This window comes from Triticum dicoccoides, chromosome 5A (assembly GCF_002162155.2).
Source record: "Triticum dicoccoides isolate Atlit2015 ecotype Zavitan chromosome 5A, WEW_v2.0, whole genome shotgun sequence".
Classification (NCBI taxonomy): domain Eukaryota; kingdom Viridiplantae; phylum Streptophyta; class Magnoliopsida; order Poales; family Poaceae; genus Triticum; species Triticum dicoccoides.
Window position 1 is genome coordinate 576,946,806 of NC_041388.1, and position 23,836 is coordinate 576,970,641.

The following is a 23,836-nucleotide window of genomic DNA, read 5'->3' on the forward strand; positions in this document are numbered from 1 at the left end:
GCAAAGTTCTTCACTTGCGAGATTATGACAACTCCCTCCATCGATGATGACCTTGACGGATCGTCCATTGATGCCGGCCTTGGTGTGGAATATGTGGCATCGTTGGTCTTCTTCTTGGTGATGTTGGAGAGTCAAGACTTTGGAGACAACAAGTGCGGGGCTTGAGTCTTCATCGCAAAATACTTGTTCTTCTTCATTGTTCACTTGGCGGTGCATGGCGACTTGCTCAAGGGCTTCCATTTCGCCTTCACTCATGGAGTCATAAGTGCCATCGTCGTTGAAGACCATGGTTCGCTTGTTGGTGCACTCGTAGGACTTGTGGCCTCGGCCACCGCAAGTGAAACACTTGAAGGAACTCGTCTTGACGGTCTCATCGGTTGGGGTTGATGATGATGAAGCTCTCGGCTTGAAGTTGCTCATAGGAGGATGGCTTGTAGTTGACGAAGCTTTCTTGGAAGTTGACTTGTCGATGTTGGAAGTAGAAGGCTTTGTAGTCGGTGTTGGAGTCGTTGAAGCTTGGTTGTTGGAGAAGCCGTAGGACTTGGATGAGAACTTGGCATACTTGAAATCATCTTGCACTTGGCGTTCCGCTTTGGTAGCTTGGTGCACTAGCTCGATGAGATTGGAGTATGGTTGGAAGTCGGCGATCTTCTTGATGGGACGATTGAGTCCATTCAAGAAACGTGTCATTGTTTGCTCATCATCTTCCGTGACATTGGCTCTTATCATTGCAATCTCCATCTCCTTGTAATATTCTTCAACGCTCTTTGTTCCTTGCTTGAGTTGTTGGAGTTTCTTGAAGAGGTCGCGGTTGTAGTAGGTAGGTACGAAGCGTGCTCTCATGACATCCTTCATTTGCGCCCAAGTAGTGATGGGTTGTTCACCTCTTGCCTCTCGCGCGCTCTATGATTTGTTCCCACCAAATGAGGACATAGTCTTGGAACTCAAGGGATGCCATCGTGATCTTCTTCTCTTCTTCATAATTGTGCAAACGGAAGATCTTATCAACCTTCAATGCCCATGAAAGGTACTCTTCGGGATCGTTGCTTCCGTTGAACTTGGGCATGGTGAAATTGAGTTTGCCATAACGTTGCCCTTCATTGTGTTGGGGTTGGGGATGATGACGCCCATGTTGTTTATGATTGTGCAACTCGTGGTGCTCTTGGCGCGGAGGGTTGTTATCATCATGTTGTTCTTGTCGTGGAGGATCTCCATTGTCTTCATGCTCTTGATTGACTTGTTGTTCTTGGCGAGCTTGTGGAGGAGCTTGTCGAGCTCGAGGAGGAACTTGACGATGCACGCGAGCTTGAAATCTTCGTTCTTGAATTTCTTCGCGAAGTGCTTCCTCTTGTTCATGGGCTTGTCGGCTTCGGTCGGCAACGGCTCGACTCAAATCGCGTAGAGCTTGTTGCGCCGCAAGTGCTTGAGCGTCACGGAGTTGTTGTTCTTGACATTGTGCCTCGGCATCTTGAGCATTTTGGTGTAGACGCGCTCGCTCTTCCTCTTCATGTTGGCGTTGTCGTTGTCGTTCTCGGGCTAGCGCAAAGGCCTCTTGAGTTTGACGTTGTCGGCGCTCTTGAGAGTCGGTGTCACGTAGCGGATTGAGGCTTGCTTGACAATCGGTGCGCGTGGCCCGGCGAAGAGTGTTTGATGTCGGTGTACTTGAGCTGGAGAGGATGAAGTCAGAGTGGCGGCTTGAATGGCTCCTTCTTGAAGTGGAAGGCGAACGGTTGAGCAACAAAGCACGAATTTCGTCCATCCTTGCGTCATTCTCTTGCTTGTGATCGTCGATCTTGTGGTCGAAGTAGTCCCTTGTACGTTGCTCGGAAAGTCGCAAGTCGGCGGCAAGGTTGTCGATGCGTTCACTCATAGCTTGCTGCTCTTGATGCAAAGCACGTTGTGCACCAAAGAGGTGACTCTTGGTGACGAAGGAGTTCATGTCGTCGTCTTGCTCCATGAAGAGTGGGTTGGTAGAAGTACTTGGCCTATCCATCATTCCAAGACAAATGTGAGTGGTAGAAAGAGAAGAACGAGTACCAAATGTACCTTGACCGGAGTTGAAAGTGGATCGAGGATCACTCCAATGTAGGACAAGGAAATAGCACAATTGGTACTAGTTCTTGTCGGTTTCTCACACCTACACAAGTAAAAGCTTTTGGTGGAGTTTGGTTAGGATGGTGGCACAAAAATTTGATGCAATTGTAAGTGAGCTTCAATAATGTTGGAAAAGATTCGCAAGATGCAACGTAACAAGTAGACCAAGCATATAAGGTTCACGGAAACACACGCGCAAAAAGATAAGTGGGGTTGAGCAACCAAGGGTGAGTCAAAATGTGGAATCCACAAAAATGCTCTTGTTGCACAACACTAGAGAGACGCTAGCACGATTACACAATAGGCGGATACAAGAACTTGTGCACAACCTACTTAGCAAAAATGCAACGACTTCTATCCCAAATATTTTGTATGAAAGGTGTTGCTATGATATGATCCAAGATGATCGAGTATGACAATCTTAATGTTGTAAGATGATATGGTTCTTGCTTAAAAGCTCTTTGCTTATCTTTTCTCTTTGCTTAAAAGCTTGTTTGGCTCTTTGATGTTTGAGCTCTTTTCTCATGCAATGCTTGACGAACCAAGATAGCAAATGAGTATGCGATGACAACTTTATGACACAAGAGATGATACCAATATATGCAACAAGGATGTATGTATGCTATGGGAAGTATGATCACTAATGTGCACAAGTCTCGTTGCCGGCAATACTCGATGGCTAGTCTCGATGGGTAAGCAACACAAAGGAGTAAGGCTATGATGGCTATCAATGTAATGGCAAGAGTGATATGTCCAATACCAAGATGAGGTTACCGATCTTGCTTCCGGTATGGTGTCAAAATGGTGGCACGAATACCAAGATGTAGTCGAGGTGGTCGTTGTTGATGACGATGTAGGACGGCGGTGATGTTGTAGGACACGTCCGTGGCGAAGATGAGCGACGGTGATGTCGATGTCGAACCGTACCTAGATAGCCGAAACACAAAAGGATACGGTACCGCAACTCAAATTCTCAAACCTCGAAGTAGCAATTGTGTCGGAGAGCGAAACGGTCCAAAAATGGTTGGGTTATGCAGAAGTGGTGGAGGTATGCGGAAGTATATATGGTATATGGTGGGCACCGGAACAAAATTTGGTGGAAATTGGGCGGAAAACGGGGCGGTGGATGGAGATGTTGCTGCCAGGGGTCGGATGTCCGGGTGGAAGGCCGAATGTCCGGGGGCCGGATGTCCGGGGGCCGGATGTCCGGGCTGGACGGGCCGGATGTCCGAGCTCTGGATCCGGGGACGAACAGGATGAACACCGCGAGGAGAGGTTAAATCTGGGCGAAATTCGGAGGAATTTGTGGATGGAAATTGGGGGAAAAAGGATGGAAAGTTAGATCCACTCAAAACAAAGTAAATCCACGGATCCAAACCAACAAAATCTCAACACACCAACAAATCACAAAAAAAATTGGGGCCATTTTTGATGGGGATTTTTTGAATTAGGACGAAAAACAACAAAACAAGGCTAGAAACACAACGGGGAGGCTCCGAAATCGTGATCAACCTGGCTCTAGATACCAAGATGATGTAGGGTAGAACCCTAATCGCCCGATCTTTCATGAAATGAGCGGATCCCGCGAAAAACACGAGGAACACAAAGAGGGGAACGAGGAAAATCACAAGGGGAAACACGAGAGGAACACTCAAACTAACAAGAACAAGTCACACATGGGCTAGATCCTCGAGTACATAAAGTAAGATACACGATCCACGATCAACTAGGGACGATACAAAAGGGTAACTGATTCTTCTCCGTGAGGAGGTCTTGATGTTCTTCCCTAAAGAGGGGTCTTGAATCCGCTTGGGGGATCTTCTCCGGTGGAGGCTCGAATCTCCGAGGAGAAGGTAACCAAGTGGATGAGCAAAGCTCTCACACAAAATATGAGCTAATCCTTTTCTAACCCTAGAAAGTTGTACGAGGTGGAGTATATATAGTCTAGGGGGGAGAAGGGATACACGGGCCTCGGCCCTTCACTGTGCGCAGACAGGGGAGGCCGGATGTCCGGGCTGGTCGGGCCGGATGTCCGGGCTTTCAGGCGACGCCGGATGTCCGGGCTGGAGCGGTGGCATTTGTTGCTCTCGGGTTCGGAGGGGCCGGATTTCCGAGCCGGTGGCCGGATGTCCGGGGCTCGGGAGAGGCCGGATGTCCAGGCTGCCAGGGCCGGATGTCCGGGGCCTGTAGCCTTCTGTGGCTGGGCTACTGTAGTGGAAGACGCTCCAGGGGGTGGACTTCCGGGGCCTTGGCCGGATGTCCGGGGCCTGGGAGACGCTCTTGGCCCCTTCCGTTGGTTCTCCTCTTCCGTGGACTTGGGGACTTGTACATCTTCATGCACATCTTCGGGGGGACCCTCTTGGTACCTAATCATGCACAACACCTCGGACTTAGGTAGTAGCCATGTCTCATGCATAGAAAGTGGAAGTTCCGAGAGGAGTGAGTTCACCTTATCTTCGATAGCTTTGGCTCGGACTCGTGTCATTGGTCCAAGTGGTGTCGTTGGAGGTGTGGGTGCGTCCATGGGGATGATCTTGGGATGCTCCGCATCAGTTAAGTATTCTAATTCTATCAACAATGCAAATACTTTACTAAATCAGCGACACTTGTTTTGCGACGGAGGGAGTATTCAGTTAGGTTTTGCTTTGACAGGTTTTTTTAGGCTATTTTCTTTGACAGGTTGTACATATTTTCTAATTTCATGGTTAATTTTGTTTTTCCATAAATCACCCCCGCGTGGACCCTGGGACCTGTTCAGGCCCCTTCGAGCCCAAGTAATGCTCATCTTTTACAGCAACGGCACATTTCTTCTTCCCCGAGGTCGCGGCCGGCGCCCCCAAAACCCTCGAGATCTCGCTAGTCCGCACACCCCTCCACAGACACCCCAACCTCCAGCTCTCGATCCCAGCCCGGCGGAGCCACCAGCACCGGAGGCGCGCCCGAGATGCGCCCCAACATCATCACGGAGGTGCGGGTTCCTGTCCCCAGTTTCGATTTCCGGGTGAATTTCCGCGGGCGCCTTCGGATCTGACAGAAGCTAGCCCCAAATCGCCGCGGGGTTCCTCCTGCCACGAGCTAAATCCCAGGGGTTCCGCGGGGAAGCGCTCCGAAGGTTTCGTGGGAAGCCATAGTTCCTATCGATAGGAAATCGATCCTGGCTTGTGCGGGGGTTCCCCCCGGGGGGCACTGGTTGCTTGAATTAAGCTAGAAAGAGGAGGCCTGCAAGTTTCGAGCCAGATTATGAATGGGTTTTATTTCCGGGCAGTGGGCTTGGTTCCCCTGGTTTGATTTTGATAAGTCTGCTGCTTCGCTGTTAGGTTTGTAGGGGATTGCTGTGATGGCTCTTAGAGCGGTGTTTATGCAGTGCGTTTACTGGAGTGGAGGATACCACAGCAGGAAATGTGGCAAAATTTTGGCGTTTTATTCTTCTTAATTACATCTATATGTTTTCGTGGATGCAGGCTGGGGTTTCAACTAGGCTGAACCAGTGGTGGGGCAGCACCCCATTCATTACTTCCGGCGTTACCATAATATGTGCGGCGATATATCTGGTGTGCCTGTTGGTTGGATATGACTCCTACGCTGAGATATGCTTCTTGCCTTCTGCAGTGGCCTCACATTTTCAAGGTCTGTTTAATTCACCTTCCTTTTCACGGAACATAAATACAAGTTTCTCCGACAATGCTGGAATAGTTCTTTTGTGGAAAGAGGAAATCTATCATTTACGCTGAGCATATAGGTTCTGTTAAAGGTCACCTGGCTTAAACCTTTCATTCGCAGTGATTGTTTTAATGGTGCACATCCAAGTTCCATTCATGCATATAACACAAGAAGTTCTATTTACACATGCCAATATGCCATCAATTCATGAAACACCTGTTCAATTCTTCCAGAGGTTAATACTACCTGCTGAAATGTTCGTAATCGTTGAAGTAAACGACAAAAGACTCACGCTACTTGGGATATCCACCTTTCTACAGATCCAAATGCTGAACAAGCTCAAGGCTACTTATAAAATTTATGTTGTAGTTCTCATTTTCTTTTGGTACGTCTACCCTGACGTGGTGCTTATTTTCGTTCAGTGTACAGGTTCTACACATCTGTTCTGTTTCATGGCTCTTTGCTTCATGTGCTATTCAACATGCTGACCTTTGTACCCTTGGGGACCGAGTTGGAGAGAATTATGGGATCAGTCCGTCTCTTGTTCCTGATGTTCCTTCTTGCAACAACCAATGCAATTTTCCATCTCATCATCGCCTTCTTGGTGGATTATAATCCTTTATACCATGTCTCATATCTTGTGGATGAATGTTCGATTGGCTTTTCTGGAGTTATATTCTCAATGATAGTCATTGAGACAAGCCTGAGTGGAGTGCAATATCGAAGGTGCATCCCTTCTCTGGTTGTTAATGCTACACCTACTTTTATGATTTGCATGAGGGTTCAGTTTATCGGCATGAATTGATTATATGCCTAATGTTAAAAATGTTTGCTTACTCAAATTGTCTGTTGAGGTCGTACCCTTTTTTTGGTATGCTGAATATAAGATTGTAAACTGTTGTCAAAATCTTGAAACATGATATCATGCTGTATGATAAGTTTGTAATGCTTTCGGACTAGTATAGATATGGTCAATTGACGGCCATAATTGAATAGTGTTTAATTATTTTCATTTATTACATCCAATTAATAAATGAGGAAAACTCACTCTGCTATAATAGAGTTATATCTATTGCAAAATCGTATTTAAACCCAATTAGGCATGCTAGACATAGACTTCTGTATGGAGGATAGATGGCTCAAATGTGTGGCTAAAGAACATTCCTGCATATGAGGGGTTATTCACTAACCCAGGGGTCCAGGATCAAAGGTTGCACAAATGCAAGCAATATATGTTTCCAGTTTTCACTAGACATCTTGAACTACTATAATTTTCTACATATCCTTATTTGTTTTTTCTGGTTGTTGCTTTTATATTTCCCTGATATTGCAAGAGCATCATCACTCATTAGCCAAGCATCCAGAGAAGTTAAATTGAAACTTTCTCCATTTTCAGAAAGAAAATGCCCCTTCTTGAAAGTCCACAGATACCCAAATTTTTAAATGAAGCCATTACTTCATTTTATTTTATGACATTTAATGCATATGAAGTAACATCCTCTCTCATTTGCCAGTGTCTTCGGTCTCTTCAATGTCCCTGCAAAATGGTATTCATTCTATGCACCTGTTGAATTTCTTGCATCCAGTTTACTATGTTTAATTATACAGCAATATTTATATTTGTGCATTGTCAGGTATGCATGGATTTTGCTGATACTGTTTCAGTTTCTCGCTAGTAATGTTTCATTACTGGGGCACCTCTCTGGCATCTTGTCTGGATTTGCATGTTTGTTCCTTGTACCCATTTGACCTTTTCCTTTTTTGAGTCTTTATGAGGTAGATTAGGTATTTTTATCACCTTTATTGAGCTTTTCTTTACTTCCCTCAGACACTTATGGGTTGTTCAACTACTTGCTGCCTGGACCATCATTTTACTCTTCTATCGAAGGCTTGTCCATGCTAGTAAGTTTTCTTTTCCAAATGAATCAACTTGTCCTTATGTTGTCTTTCATAGTTCCATTCTCCTCTGGGAGACATTTCTTTCTGTTGATATGTTTTTCCTGAGATGTTGGATATCAGTCTGTTTGTGTTAGGCGTCCTGGCTTTATTCTCTGTACTGGAGGAACAACATATGGCCAGCTTCCTACACATTCTAACATGTCCACTCCACCCAGGTATTGTTTCCATACTTTTTATTGTTTTGCTGTCCAGGAAAGTAATGAATCAAGTTCTTGAATTTACAGCGCTCTGATAAATGCAAATTTCTTGAGAAATATTTCGTCATGGATGCCAAGTAGGCGGACATCCACTGTTCAGACGTCTACTAATCAGGTATGAAAAGTAAGAACACAGTTTACTACTTATGTCTACTGTTGATCTCATGGTCAGATTGGCGAAGCCATATAGTTTTAGCACAATACATTACTACAATGATGACCTAATCGTAGTAGGTCATCAAGAAGACATAATCTGAACATTGTTATAGACTGGAAGTTTCTAGAGCTGCACTTGGTTTACGTTATTGTCCTTGATCTAGTGGAAAAATAACCATGTGATATGGAGGCAGGGCTATTGATCCATGGAGCTTTTCCTGGAAGCTTTCTTGTGAAGCTTCTATGAGCTCTAAAAGACTATTGAGATCGAATCATTCCACAGATAGAGTATATGACTAGTAATAGTTAGTTTTGCTGTTAATATTTTGTAACCTGGCTGTTTGAGTGTGAATAAACCTATTCCAAGCAATTGTGTAGATAGTGGATAGAACAAAAAGCTACAGTTGCTAGTGCAATATATGCATTCATAGAAGATGGTGTATACGAAATTTATATACAGAACTGTAAACTAATACGTAGATTGTATTGTACATTAGACCGTTCCTCGTTGAAACTGGTCCTGCTTGACTCAGTTAGTTGAAAATATGTTAGCTCATATGTCCTATCAATTTTATGGTAGCTCAGTTCAAGTATATAGATAGCACTTATTTTGGCAGCCATCAAGATGATGCTGTCCTAAGCGTACAAGGTTCTTTGTCTTCATGTAATCCATACACTAGAAAGATATTCTCTCATAGCACTTATTTTGGCAGCCATCACGATGATGCTGTCCTAAGCTTACAAGGTTCTCTGAAATATGGGTTATCCCTGTAATGCATAGCTTAAAGACTTTGCCAAATATTCTCTCATAGGAACAAGAAGACCCGAGATTTCCAGGGAGAGGGCGGACGCTTGCTTCTACAGGAACTGAACCAACTGCAAGGGAGGCCAATGCAAATTTGCATGCTAGGTTGTTGGATAACTCAACCCCAAGCGACCTTCTAACAAATTCACAGTAATGCATTTTCTACTCGACACTTCGTCAATGTATTACACATTTACGTTGTCGTCACTTGTATATTGAAATCAGAAAAGCAGCAGTGTTTAGAAGGATATATAATCACAAGCATAATTTTTTAATAAAAAACTTCAAGCATATAATCATGGGGGTCGTCATTTAAAGGATGATCTTTTTTTGATAAAAAAAATAACACTTAATTAGGTACATTCTCGTATTGAAAGAAAATGCCATAGTCACTACTTAGGAAGTGTGTTATGTAATAGCAAGGAGAAATGGTTTTGCTTAATGTCTCTCCAAGAAATGGCATAAGCTTACATAAGCTGTTATCTAGCTTTTCAAGGGCTATTTACCTGAAAAAAGAGGCACTACTTATTTAGTTTGTAATTTTGGACCTTCGTTGTAACAGGCATACAGCAGCAAACGCTGTCAGAGCTGATGCAACAGTAACAGCTGACCAGGTATTGTGTTATGTACCCTTTGATTTCCTGTCGGCTGTTGCTATTGGTTTAATAATGGTTACTGGACAACTTATCCTCTGCAGACTGATACATTCGATGAAGAGCTTAAGAAGCTGGTTGCGATGGGCTTTGAAAGGGTATTTACTCACAGCCTTTTTGTAGTTTGTCATGCTAGTGCACGTCGGTGTGCAAGAGACCCATAGTAGATTTGAAGTAAAAAATGGGTAAAACAAACCGGATTACTTAGATGATTTAAGCAAATATATTGACGGCCATGCTTGATGTTACTACAGTAAGCATCGGAGGACAAACTAACTCAATCTAAAGCCATATTTATGTTAGAGGCCAGAACTGTTTATGGTAGAGGGGATCGCAAGCATCTCACGGATGGAATGGTTTCTTGCTGCAGACTCAGGCTGAAGTTGCTCTTGCCGCCGCGGACGGAGATCCAAACGTTGCCATTGAGATTCTCATGAGCCAGCAGGTTTTTACTGATACTGTCTTCAAATTAATTGTTCAGTGTTCTGTTACTCCTTCTGACATCACTTTCTTTTGCTGCAATTGCGGAAACATTCCAGGATTAGGGATTAGCCACACAATTCTATATCGAAGTGAGCGCAGTTATCGAGCATCATATCTCTTGCTTATCTGGAGGTTAGGTTCAGACTGTGGATGGGTAGTGGACTTTATAGAGATCATGGTGACAGAGTGGTTTTCGGAGAAGGTGCCATTGATTATGCAATTTGTATAGGTGCAGAAGCTACTGTGTAGTGCCTGCTTGCATTTGTCCAATCTTATGTAGTACACTAGTACTGAACATGGAAGTGTCAAGGGCTCCAGTTCCAGGCATCAGTTGACTGATTTCATCACCGCGCGTGTATGCACTAAGACTTGAAAGTATTATCCAAAATGATGACGCTGATTATCCAGTTTGTATAGTTGCAGAAGCTACTGCCTAGTGCCTGCCTACTTGCATTTCTCAAATCTTATCTACTGAAACATGGAAGTGTCAAGGGCTCCAGTTCTGGGCGTTTACAGCAAGAACTTAGACGAACCCAACAACCTGTTTTCCCTTGAAAAACGCAAAACGATAAAATGGAAGTTTATGTACAAACCGTGATAGGGCCAACACCCCAAATTTACAACGCCACAACGCCTTAGAACCACTGTCCCTGCTTTCGCCTATGGGTGATAGCAGTAGCAGGCCAGTGAGGTCAGGCTGTGCATTCTCAAAGATCGCTGCGCTATGATGCTTCCTGATCCACCATGGAGCATCATCAATGGATGCAGTACCCTTGCGGAACCCTAGGACAGATCGTATGACATATCAGCGCCAAAGGTAACATCACACAGTCCATTGTCGTCCAGCCCGGTTAGGATACCTGGCTTTCACCCAGGCGACCCGGGTTCAAATCCCGGCAATGGAGGACACTTTTTTTTGGCACTATTTCTGTCATGTTCACGCCTTCCAGCTCTAGCTTCGTTAAATCTTTTGGTCCTGGTTTGGTTTCTGAATCAATGTGACATTTCTGGCCATGCGTGCGTTTTTCTCCAATCCCTCATTTGAGTTTGGACGCCCACACAATATAAATGCACCAAAGAAAAATGATGAAAAATAAATAAATTTTAGGCTTACACTTTTCCGTCCAAGCAAAAGGCGTGACTGATGGTTTGAAGAAGGCATGACATCCCATTGACTCCACACACGTTCATTTGGTACCCTTTTTTTTTACTATCCAGATTTTTATCATCCGATTTGTGTGCACTAGAGAAAGAATAACCAATCCTAGTGACTGTACTCCAGCAGTCCGGGAACATGATCTAGCCAATGTAAAATTTGAACATAGAATTCCGGCTAACCAAGAATATTTTACAGGATTAAAAATCTAAAACCCACGGAAAACTCAAACAGAAAACATGACAAGTCCTGAGGTTAAGCCTAACCCAGAACACGTGCATGGTCAACAAATTAAAGACGGTTTACCAGGTATAGCATCGCATAACCCCTATTGCCGTTTGGAGGCATGGCCACCCCACATTCCAGAAACATAAAAGCATATGAAGAAAATGACATGTATTTGGTCCGAACGCAAAATGGCACATCCGTATGGATCATCTATTATAGGCACCTCCTCAAAAGAACTTAACGAACCCAACAACCTGCCATAGTGGGCATTTCCTCTCCAGCGTCTATCAACTAGCGCACCGGCGCTTTGTATGGTGCGAGATTAACATTCTCTAATATAGAAATTACTGTAAGAAAAATATTCTCTAGTAGAGAAAGAGGTACAAGGGATAAGTAAAGTAAAATGTAACCTACAACTATAACAAATCTGACATGATTTTCCATGAAACAAACAAACCCATAACTTGTAGGCCTTGTGACACAATACTCCTAGATCATGAGCAAGACGGCCTTCACATTTAGCCTTCAAAAACATCTATAAAAACAAGACCATTCATGTATGTTCCCTTCTTATTGGCTTTACTTATTTGAACTTGTTCTAGCAAAACAGGGAGAGAACATACGTAAGATTACTCTTTGCAAATTGGTCGAGCATCCTATGACATTTCTGGCTATGCCGACCCTTGCATGTATCCGTCTATCTGACTAACCAAGACACATTCACGTTTGTTTTTCTCCAATCCCTCACTTGTCTGAACACCCACACACTAAATGCACAAACGAAATGTAACATAGAAGCTAAAAACAGAGCAGGTTGTTGCCCACACACGATAATTTGCCATCTGAGAGCAACAGCCATGAGTGTGTATATATAAGCTGCAAGGATGAAAGAAAGCGTGACTAAGGATTTGAAGAAGGAATGGCATCAATTTGAGTCCACAATGCGTTCATTTGACACTATTTCTGTGACGGTCACGCTTTCCAGCTTCTTTAATCATACATGCGTTTTTCTCCAATCCCACATTTGAGTTTGAACGCCTACACAATAAATGTACCAAAGAAAAATAGTTTAAATATAAAGTTTAGGCTTGGGGTTGTGCAACTTGAATGAGAACTAATTCAGGCCAACACGATACTTTTTCATCCGAGCAACAGCCATCGAACTTTCGAATGTCTATAGTCGAAAAAAGTATGACAGATGGTTTGAAGAAGGCATGACATCCCTTTGATTGCACACTTTGGTACCATTTTTTTAATGTTCCCACTATCCAGCTCTTTGTAGTCTGATTTGTGTGCACTAGGGATGCAGAGCGGCACCCGATCCACGCCGCTTCATAGTATAAATAGATCACATTAGCTATAACTTCCCCACCCAGATTTAGCTTAGTTTGAACCATCCCCCTACTTATGCAGGATATGCGGGACGTCCGCTTGCATCCCTAATTCCACCTAACCCAGAACATTTTACTACAGGATTAAAAAGCTAAAACCTGCAGAAAAATCAAAACAGAAAGCAAGACGGGTCCTATAAGCTGGATAAACCCTAACCCAGAACACTTACAAGATTAACAAATTAACGACAAATTACCAGTTGATAGCATCACACGAACCAGATCGCAGTTTGGGATGCATAACCCTAGAAGCCACCCACATTCCAGAAACATAAAAGCATATTAAGAAAATAACATGTATTTGGTCCTAACGCAAAATGGCACATCCGGATGGAGCTTCTGTTGCAGGCACTCCAAATCCATCGCTCAAATTGTTGAGTCGTGCCGTTCTAGGCGAAAGGATGTCAAACTTAACTCGGCTTGCTGATTGCTTGCTCAATGCTTTGCAAGTTCAATTGTTTCACCGTGCCTCGTTGTACAATGGAATAGAATGTTAACAATGTCATAATTTTGATTTACAGACCCCACATGTCATTCTTTACTCTTTAGTCAGCGCATTTGGTACTTTGTTGTATGGATCATAGTAACTTGGAAGGGCCTCTATTATGGCATCTCTGCATTGATGGAAACAGGAAAGATACTCAGCCTTTGCTGCAAAGCTTTACAACAGGTCAATCGAAGACATGAAGCCTTCTTACCTGTTAGAAAATGGTTCCGCCTTGTCTTCTCTCATAGAACTATCAGCTGCAGTATCTGTGACCCAAGATAGTCAAACATGAAAACAATTAACAGAAGGTGGCAGACAGCCAGAATAAAAGACATGGGCAACATAATTGCTTAGTGGAATTTCTAGGAACTCCGATAGCTTTAAAAAAAGTTGTATGTTTGTACAACGAATGCAACCCGAGGGAGCAAGATTATGGTATTGAGATTATATTGAGGGATATTGCTATACCATATGACATGATGAATGTCCTGTATGTTATTCACATGAATCAGCACAAGCATTCGAGCAGCATATCTGTTGCTTATCTGAAGGTTAGGTTCAGTCCGGATGGATAGTGCACTTTGAGAACGGAGCATAGAGGAGATCTTCGTGACGGAGTGGTTTTCGGAAAAGGTGACATTGATTATGCAATTTGTATAGGTATAGAAGCTACTTTGCCCTCCAATCTTATGTAGTACTGAAACATGGACGTGTCAAGGGCTCCAGCTGTTCCAAGCATTAACTGACTAATACCATCACTGTATATACAGCTCCTCAAAAGAAGTTGACGAACCCAAGAATCTGCCCTAGTGGGCTTTTTTCCTCCCGAGAACACGCAAAACCCCTGTGCCTTATCCATTGATAGAATAAAAAGTTTATGTACAAACCATGATGGTGCCAACACTCCAAATTTACACCACTTTTTGACTATGGGTGACTTCGTCGAGCAGCAGTGCCGTAGCCAGGTTCCTCGTACGCCCCCGGGCCAGCAGTGTATATACAGCAGCAATTGTAGCTACAATGCGCTACTACAACTAGCGTCAACGAAGAAACCAAACCCCACGCCTCAGGGCATGACCCTGGCAGCCCTGGGCCTTGCTACGCCCCTGTTGAGAAGGCTGGTAAGGCTAGGGTATGCGTTATCAAAGATAGCTGCCTTATAATGCTTCCTGATCCACCATGGATCATGATCCGTGGAGCAGTGGTACCCTTGCAAGGCGAGAGGATGGATCGGAAGTCAAGCGTCACCAACCTAGTAGATTCACGTCGTTCGTCCATTTATAATTTGTTTTTCTCCAATCCCTCACTTGAGCCTGAACGCCCACACACCAAATGCACAAACCAATTGTAACATGGAACCTGAAAACAGAGCAGGTTGTGGCCAGTATGCTAATTTTCATCTAAGAGCGACGTCCATGAATGTATATATATAAGCCGCAAGGATTGAAGAAATTAAGCGTGACTGGGAATTTGAAGAAGGCATGGCATCCGTTTGATTCCACAAATGTGTTCATTTGGCACTATTTTTGTGATGATCACACTTTCCGGCTTAACTTTTTGGCCCTGGTTTCTGAATTAGAGTGACATTTCTGGCACTATTTTTGTGATGATCACACTTTCCAGCTTCTTTAACTTTTTGGCCCTGGCTTCTGGATTAGTGTGACATTTCTGGCCACACTTGTGTATTTCTCTCATTTGTGTTTGGACGCCTTGACAATAGATGCACCAAAGAAAAATAATTTTAATTTTAATTTTAGGCTTGGGCTTGTGCAACTTGACTGAATTGTTTAAAAAGAAAACACTGCATGTTCTGGCCAACACGATAGTTTTCTATCTGAGCAACAGCCATCGAACTTTCGTGTGTATGTATATTGTCAAAAAAAAAAGCGTGACTGATGTTTGAAGAAGGCATGACATCCCAATGACTCCACACGGCGTTCATTTGGTACCATTTTTTTATGGTCACACTATCCAGCTTTTTATCATCTGATTTGTGTAAAATAGAGAGAGAATGAACAACCCTAGATATTGCACTCCAACAGTACGGGAACATGATCTGGCCAATGCAAAATTGAAATAGCTAAAACCTGCAGAAAACTCAAACAGAAAGCACGATGAGTCCTGAGGTTCAGCCTAACCCAGAAAACTTACAGGATTAACGAATTGAAGACAAATTACCGGGTGATAGCATCACATGAACCCTATCGCCGTTTGGGAGGCATGGCGCTAGAAGCCCCCACATTCCAGAAACATAAATAAAAGCACATTAAGAAAATGACATGTATTTGGTCCGAACACAGGATGGCACGCAAGGATGGATCTTCTATTGCAGGCACTGCAGATCCATCGCTCAAATTGTTGAGTCGTACTGTTCTAGCCGAGGATGTCAAACTTAACTCAGGCTTGCTGATTGCTCGTTCGATGTTTTGCAAGCTCAGTTGATTCACCATGCCTCATTGTATAATGAAATAGAATGTTAACAATATCACAACTTTGATTTACAGACCCACATGTCATTCTTTGGTCAGTGCATTTGGCACTTTGATGTATGGATCATCATAACTTGGAAGGGCTTCTATTATGGCATCTCTGCATTGACGGAAACAGAAAAGATACTCAGCCTTTGCTGCAAAGCTTGATAACAGGTCAATCGAAGACATGGAGCCTTGTTACCTGTTAGCAAATGGTTCCGCCTTATCTTCTCTTAAAGAACTACCAGCTGCAGTATCTGTGACCAAGATAGCCAAACATGAAAACAGGTAACAGAAGGTGGCAGACAGACAGAATAAAAGACATGGGCAACATAATTGCTTAGTGCAATTTCTAGGAACTCTGATAGCTTTAAAAAAGCTGTATGTTTGTACAACAAATGCAACCCAAGGGAGCAAGATATAGTACAATCATTTAAGCAACATAAATGTGTGTAGATGAAGGAATTTATTTTGTAGAAAAACAATTTTTCAGTGAGCATGTGCAACAATTGATCAACCAATGCCTATGTGTGCCATGCAGCCGGGATACTGTGTGGCTCCTTTCATCCACTACAATTTTGCACAGGACGCCGCGCAACAGCATCCCGGCTGCCTGCTGAGGACTGCATGTTGGTGGAGCAATTATTGCATGTGTTCACAAGGTTTCGTTTGCACCACATACCTTGGACGAAAGCATACAATGTTAGAAACAATGAATTAAATTAGTCAAAGAAGAAAGCAAATAGATATTTTTTTCTCACAACTCAGATGGCTCACTGTCTTGTTCTGCTACATATTAAAATTCAAAATTAGTTGTTACAAACATAAATAATTCATGAGATTCTTTTTGTTCTTCACTAATCCTTCAATTTCAGGTCTGTTCCCTATATTATACATTAATTCAAGAGAACTTAAAAGTCGCCGTGCAGTTAGAGAATCTGGGTACAGAGAGAAAAAAGGGTATAAAGTATGGACTGTGACTATTGTCAAGTGTGGTACTACCGAACACATACATATCAAGATTCAAGAGCACATGCACACTGTTACAATGAACTTGTCTAATAAAAAATGGATATAATACTATGAACTGCACAATGGCATAAAATAGAGCTGAGGCAATCCTGAAGCAAATGCCTAATTTTGCTAGTTAAACACAACAAGGCATTATACTTTGTCATAGCTATTGAGATTATTTTGAGGGATCTTGCTATACCATATGACATGATCAATGTACAGTATGTTATTCACATGAATCATCACAAGCATTCGAAATTGTCTTTGGACTAAGGGGCACTAGCACACTAGTAAGTGATAAGCAACCATCCTACATAGAAATGTGAAGAGTTACATGGATGAGTACCAGCTCTAAGTGAAGGCTCAATGGATTCAAGATCAACCGCTTGAAGTTGCCCAAACCTGCAAGGAAAAGAGAGAATAATGATTTCTAACTGCTTCTGATGGCATAAATAAGCATAAGTTCAGTCCCCCGAATCAAGCACGGTTTCTCACAGCCCACCTAAACAACCACCACCACAAGGAGCATAATTTACTGGGCCTAAGTCAAGCATGAGCGCTTGTGGTAAACATTTCTGATGGGATTACGGGAACCGTCAATTTGCCATGAAGAACCACACGATGTTCCTTCTAACCACCGTTCGAGTCTAATCTACATTTATTGTTACAGACTCCAACAATTCCACTACCAGGTAGCAAATGCTAAGGTCTGAATTGTGCAGAGTGATAAAAACAGGTAAGGGATCGTAAATTACCAGTCCACCACCTGCTGAATCTTGGGCGCGAACTCCTCGGCCTAGCGGTCGAACAGGCAGCAAAGCATTAGCTCACGGAAAGTTTCTAGAGGGTTACCATCGAGAGAGAGGGAGAAAGAGTGGCGCGCTGACCTCTTGCGGCGAGAGAGATATGCGGGCAGACTTGGCGAGGCGGGGAAGGTCCGGCGGCTCCAGGGGCCCCGGCCCCGCGGTGGGCGCTACGTTCGGGGAGGAGGAGAGTGGGCGCCGCCGCAGCAGAGACCACCTGGCCCTCGGCGAGGCGTGCCCCGGCGGCGCGGCAGCCCAGCGGAGCCTGGGAATGGCAGAGGCGGCGGCGGAGAGCATGGCCGTCGTTGTTGCCGGCGATGCTAAAAGGGGGGAGGGGTTTGGATTTGGACCAGAGGCGATCCCAGCGGATTATCCCACTGCTGACGCTCTCCCCTCTCCATGTGCACCGTCCGATCTGTACTCTACGGCTGTGATTGTCCTGCGGCATTTTGCGGTCGCTGGCTGGAGCTCTGGCTGGGCTTCGTGGATCCACCTCGCCTGGTGGCTGGGTCGTCGCCTCCGACTTGCTGTGCTGCGAGCCTCGTCACGGTTCACGTGGCAGATTTTGCATGTAAATACATTTTTTTGAGGGGGCATGTAAACACATTTAGATTAATTAATAATCACTCAGGTTTTAAATTAAAATATGTTCTATTTTTGAATCAAATATATATAGACGCGTTTTAGTGTGTCTTGTGAGGTCTCTTGAGTCTTGGCCTCTTGAATCGGATTTTTTTTGCCAAATCCTTGGGAGGTCTCTCGTGTCTTGGTCTTCCAAGAAGCAAAATTTTGTATCTTTATCTACCACCGAAGCAGAATACATTGCGGCCGGATCATATTGTGCTCAATTACTATGGATGACACAAATCCTTAAAGATTATGGCATGAATGTGAGACATGTCCTATTACTATGTGACAATGAGAGTGATATTAAGATTGCACACAATCATGTTCAAAATTCTCGAACTAAGCATATTGATGTGCATCACCAGTTTATACGTGACCATGTGGCTAATGTTGGCATTGACCTTAAGGATGTCTGTACCGACAAACAAGTGGCGGACAACTTCACAAAACCACTTGATGAGAAGACATTTTGACGCTTGAGGAGTGAGTTAAACGTTCTTGATGTTTTCAATGTGAACTAGAAACTCAATTGGATGCATGCAAGGACACGAGCTTTCACAACTAATCCTTAATATTTCTCTTATGATGGACTATCGTATATCATGGATACATTGCTTCCTTGTATTGCATCTAACCCCGTCTAGGTACTTGGATGAGCTACATTCTACAAATTTGCTTCAACTCGTATCTTGAGCAATCTCACATGAACCAAGTATCAAAGACTTCCTTTGTTGTGTTCAAGGAACAAGACAACCAAAAGTATCATTTGCCAACATATGATTCAAATCTTCACTCTTATCAATTTGGGTATACATGTAGTTCCTTGTGTGACTAATTAGGAAGATTAACTTCAACTTCAATGGATTGCTCCTAGCTCATGGTGGACATCATCATCCTTGAGTATCCACAACAAATTCAACTACATTATTTCGTCAACAACAAAACCCAATATAATTCCTCACATCTAAGAGAAGTTTTACTCCAAGTCATGAGCTAAAGCAACTCTAGAAGATGTGAATGCATTGAAATGCTTCAACGAAAAATGTCAACCCCATTTGAACTTAAACGATGAGTAAAGCCTATGATCAAGTGTTCTAACTTGACTCCTAAGTCAATGTACTCAAATATAGATTAGATGACTTAGTCGACGACCCTATCTTAGTTGAAGTTTTGTGTTTTCTTTCTTTGTTGTGTGTTTTGTTGTTCATATTTGTCTTTATGTTCATGTGTTCCTTGTGATCTCATTTGGAAAAACTTTTATAAAAATACCAAAAACTCCTTTGATATTATCTTCTTTCTATTTTCTCTATCAATTCATTGCAAATACTTTACTGGTATAACTGCAAAGTGAGATGATTATTCACAAAACCTACTTTATCATGTGCAGTTGGTCTCTCCGATCAAAACTCCTTGGTGACACCAGGTCAAATTTAACTAACGCATAGCAGTTCTTCGGTCTGACAGACAAGAACTGGCTCAGTGACACCGATGTGATCAATCAGAAGATCCAACCCTCGGTTGAAGCTTCATAATTTCTAATTAATATTTTTTTGGAGACACTGAAGTGCACAAGAAAAAGAATGTTTTGCCAAGAAAGTTACATCTATTTTCTCCAGCTCCACTCAATGATCCTCCTCTACAAAGAATTTCCAACTATAATTCTGCTTCATGTGCAAGTCCAGGTCCCTTACCATTTGACCTACAAAAATAAGAAGAATAAACCCTTCTTGGAAATTGATTTCAAAGGGGAGAGATATGCACATCAAACCTTATATAACTTCAAAGCATAGCAATAGAGAAACATAAGAGGAGAGATATATGTTTCTAGTAGGGAGAAACATATGAACATATGTATGGTAATTGATTTATCTTATCCATAAGGTATATACCAGTATGGTATATTTTTGGGGAACGTAGTAATTTAAAAAAAATCTACGCACACACAGGATCATGGTGATGCATAGCAACAAGAGGGGAGAGTGTTGTCCACGTACCCTCGTAGACCGTTAAGCGGAAGCGTTATGACAACGCGGTTGATGTAGTCGTACGCCTTCACGATCGACCGATCCTTAGTACCAAACATACAGCACCTCTGCATTCAGCACACGTTCAGCTCGGTGACGTCCCACGAACTCACGATCCAGTAGAGCTTGGGGAAGAGTTTCGTCAGCACGACGGCGTGGTGGCGATGTTGATGAAGTTCAGCAGCAGGGCTTCACCTAAACACCGCTACAGTATGACCGAGGTGGATTATGGTGGAGGGGGCACCGCACACGGCTGGGAGAGATCTTTGTGATCAACTTGTGTGTCTAGGGTGCCCCCTGCCCCTGTATATAAAGGAGCAAGGGGGAGACCGGCCGGCTCTTGTTGGCGCGCCTAGGAGGAGTAATCCTCCTCCTAGTAGGAGTAGGATTCCTCCCTTTGCTACTCCTACTAGGAGGGGGAAAGGCAGGGAAAGAAAGAGAAGGCAAGGGGCGCGCCGCCCCCCTTCTCCTAGTCCAATTCGGACAGGGGGAAGGGGGCCACTGCCTGCCCTAGGCCGGCCCCTCTCTCTTTCCCTTATGGCCCAACAAGGCCCATTAGCCCCCCGGGGGTTCCGGTAACCCCTCCGGTACTCCGGTAAAATCTCGATTTCACCCGGAACTATTCCGATGTCCAAATGTAGGCTTCCAATATATCAATCTTTATGTCTCGACCATTTCGAGACTCCTCGTCATGTCCGTGATCAAATCCGGGACTCCGAACTACCTTCGGTACATCAAAACATATAAACTCATAAAACCGATCGTCACAGAACTTTAAGCGTGCGGACCCTACGGGTTTGAGAACTATGTAGACATGACTGTGACACGTCTCCGGTCAATAACCAATAGCGGAACCTGGATGCTCATATTGGTTCCTACATATTCTGCGAAGATCTTTATTGGTCAAACCGCATAACACTATACGTTGTTCTCTTTGTCATCGGTATGTTACTTGTCCAAGATTCGATCGTCGGTATCTCAATACCTAGTTCAATCTCGTTACCGGCAAGTCTCTTTACTCCTTCCGTAATACATCATCCTGTAACTAACTCATTAGTTATCATGCTTTCAAGGCTTATAGTGATGTGTATTACCGAGAGGGCCCAGAGATACCTCTCCGACAATCAGTGTGACAAATCCTAATCTTGATCTATGCCAACTCAACAAGTACCATTGGAGACACATGTAGAGCACCTTTATAATCACCCAGTTACGTTGTGATGTTTGGTAGCACACAAAGTGTTCCTCCGATATTCGGGAGTTGCATAATCTCATAGTCATAAGAACATGTATAAGTCATGAAGAAAGTAATAGCAGTAAACAAACGATCAAGTGCTAAGCTAACAGAATGGATCAAGTCAATCACATCATTCTCCTAATGATGTGATCACATTGATCAAATAAAAACTCATGTCTATGGTTAGGAAACTTAACCATCTTTGATCAATGAGCTAGTCAAGTAGAGGCATACTAGTGACACTATGTTTGTCTATGTATTCACACATGTATTATGTTCCGGTTAATACAATTCTAGCATGAATAATAAACATTTATCATGAAATAAGGAAATAAATAATAACTTTATTATTGCCTCTAGGGCATATTTCCTTCAGTCTCCCACTTGCACTAGAGTCAATAATCTAGATTACACAGTAATGATTTTAACACCCATGGAGCCTTGGTGTTGATCATGTTTTGCTCGTGGAAGAGGCTTAGTCAACGGGTCTGCAACATTCAGATCCGTATGTATCTTGAAAATCTCTATGTCTCCCACCTGGACTTGATCCCGGATGGAGTTGAAGCGTCTCTTGATGTGCTTGGTTCTCTTGTGAAATCTGGATTCCTTTGCCAAGGCAATGGCACTAGTATTGTCACAAAAGATTTTCATTGAACCCGATGCACTAGGTATGACACCTAGATCGGATATGAACTCCTTCATCCAGACTCCTTCATTCGCTGCTTCCTGCTACTTCTTGAGCACTGCGTTGGATTTCCCCAAAGAGGAGAGGATGATGCAGCAAAGTAGCGTAAGTATTTCCCTCAGTTTTTGAGAACCAAGGTATCAATCCAGTAGGAGGCTACGCGAGAGTCCCTCGTACCTACACAAAAACAATAGCTCAACGCAACCAACGCGCTTAGGGGTTGTCAATCCCTTCATGGTCACTTACGAAAGTGAGATCTGATAGAGATGATAAATAATATTTTTGGTATTTTTGGTATAGAGATGCAAAGTGAAAAGTAAAAGGCAAAGTAAAAGCAAAGCAATAATGAAGTGATGGAGATTGATATGATGAGAAAGAGACCCGGGGGCCATAGGTTTCACTAGTGGCTTCTCTCGAGAGCATAAGTATTCTACGGTGGGTGAACAAATTACTGTTGAGCAATTGACAGAATTGAGCATAGTTATGAGAATATCTAGGTATGATCATGTATATAGGCATCACGTCCGAGACAAGTAGACTGACTCCTGCCTGCATCTACTACTATTACTCCACTCATCGACCGCTATCCGGCATGCATCTAGAGTATTAAGTTAAAAACAGAGTAACGCCTTAAGCAAGATGACATGATGTAGAGGGATAGTTTCATGCAATATGATTAAAACCCCATCTTGTTATCCTCGATGGCAACAATACAATACGTGCCTTGCTGCCCCTTCTGTCACCGGGAAAGGACACCGCAAGATCGAACCCAAAGCTAAGCACTTCTCCCATGGAAAGGACAACCAATCTAGTAGGCCAAACCAAACTGATAATTCGAAGAGACTTGCAATGATAACCAATCATACATAAAGGAATTCAGAGAAGATTCAAATATTATTCATAGATAGACTTGATCATAAACCCACAATTCATCGGTCTCATCAAACACACCGCAAAAAGAAGATTACATCGAATAGATCTCCACAAGAGAGGGGGAGAACATTGTCTTGAGATCCAAAAAGAGAGAAGAATCCATCTAGCTACTAACTATGCACCCGTAGGTCTGAAATAAACTACTCACACTTCATCGAAGGGGCTTGGATGATGATGTAGAAGCCCTCGTGATCGATGCCCCCTCCGGCGGAGCTCTGGAACAGGCCCCAAGATGGGATCCCGTGGATACAAAAAGTTGCGGTGGTGGAATTAGGTTTTTGGCTCCGTATCTGATCGTTTGGGGGTACGTGGGTATATATGGGAGGAAGAAGTATGTCGGTGGAGCAACAGGGGGCCCACGAGGGTGGAGGGCGCGCTTGGGGGGGGGGGGGCAGACGCGCCCCCTACCTCGTGGCCTCCTGTTAATTGGGTTGACGTAGGGTCCAAGTCTCCTGAGTTGTATTCGGTGAGAAAATCACGTTCCCGAAGGTTTCATTCCGTTTGGACTCCGTTTGATATTCCTTTTCTTCGAAACCCTAAAACAGGCAAAAAACAGCAATTCTGGGCTGGGCCTCCGGTTAATAGGTTAGTCCCAAAAATAATATAAAAATGGATAATAAAGCCCAATAATGTCCAAAACAGTAGATAATATAACATTGAGCAATCAAAAATAATAGATACGTTGGAGACGTATCAAGCATCCCCAAGCTTAATTCCTGCTCGTCCTCGAGTAGGTAAATGATAAAAACAGAACTTTTGATGCGGAGTGCTAC

General features: G+C 43.4%; 2 protein-coding genes and 1 non-coding gene across 4 annotated transcripts; 2 read left to right on the top strand and 1 right to left on the bottom strand.

Annotated features, from left to right (window-relative positions):
• Positions 1-4,861: 4,861 nt before the first annotated feature.
• On the top strand, positions 4,862-10,423 carry LOC119302982 (rhomboid-like protein 15). 2 transcript variants are annotated; one of them, XM_037580052.1, is made up of 13 exons: positions 4,862-5,062; positions 5,556-5,721; positions 6,177-6,480; positions 7,269-7,301; positions 7,389-7,480; positions 7,583-7,656; positions 7,774-7,868; positions 7,938-8,025; positions 8,879-9,021; positions 9,434-9,485; positions 9,569-9,622; positions 9,895-9,969; positions 10,064-10,423. In XM_037580052.1, the coding sequence occupies exons 1-13, from the start codon at positions 5,039-5,041 to the stop codon at positions 10,067-10,069; spliced, it is 1,206 nt and encodes a 401-aa protein (XP_037435949.1). In that variant the 5' UTR covers positions 4,862-5,038; the 3' UTR covers positions 10,070-10,423. The 2 variants fall into 2 exon arrangements, with proteins under 2 accessions (XP_037435949.1, XP_037435950.1); XM_037580053.1 differs by having other exon boundaries at positions 8,879-8,976.
• Positions 10,424-10,838: 415 nt separating this feature from the next.
• Positions 10,839-10,912, top strand: TRNAE-UUC. Its single transcript has one exon. It is a non-coding gene; the product is annotated as a tRNA-Glu (tRNA).
• Positions 10,913-15,340: 4,428 nt separating this feature from the next.
• On the bottom strand, positions 15,341-17,916 carry LOC119302984 (glutamyl-tRNA(Gln) amidotransferase subunit C, chloroplastic/mitochondrial-like). The gene is made up of 5 exons (XM_037580054.1): positions 17,642-17,916; positions 17,510-17,550; positions 17,101-17,156; positions 15,943-15,997; positions 15,341-15,858 (listed from the first exon to the last, which is right to left on the bottom strand). Exons 1-5 carry the CDS (start codon positions 17,852-17,854, stop codon positions 15,783-15,785), a joined length of 441 nt encoding a protein of 146 aa, XP_037435951.1. The 5' UTR covers positions 17,855-17,916; the 3' UTR covers positions 15,341-15,782.
• Positions 17,917-23,836: the final 5,920 nt, after the last annotated feature.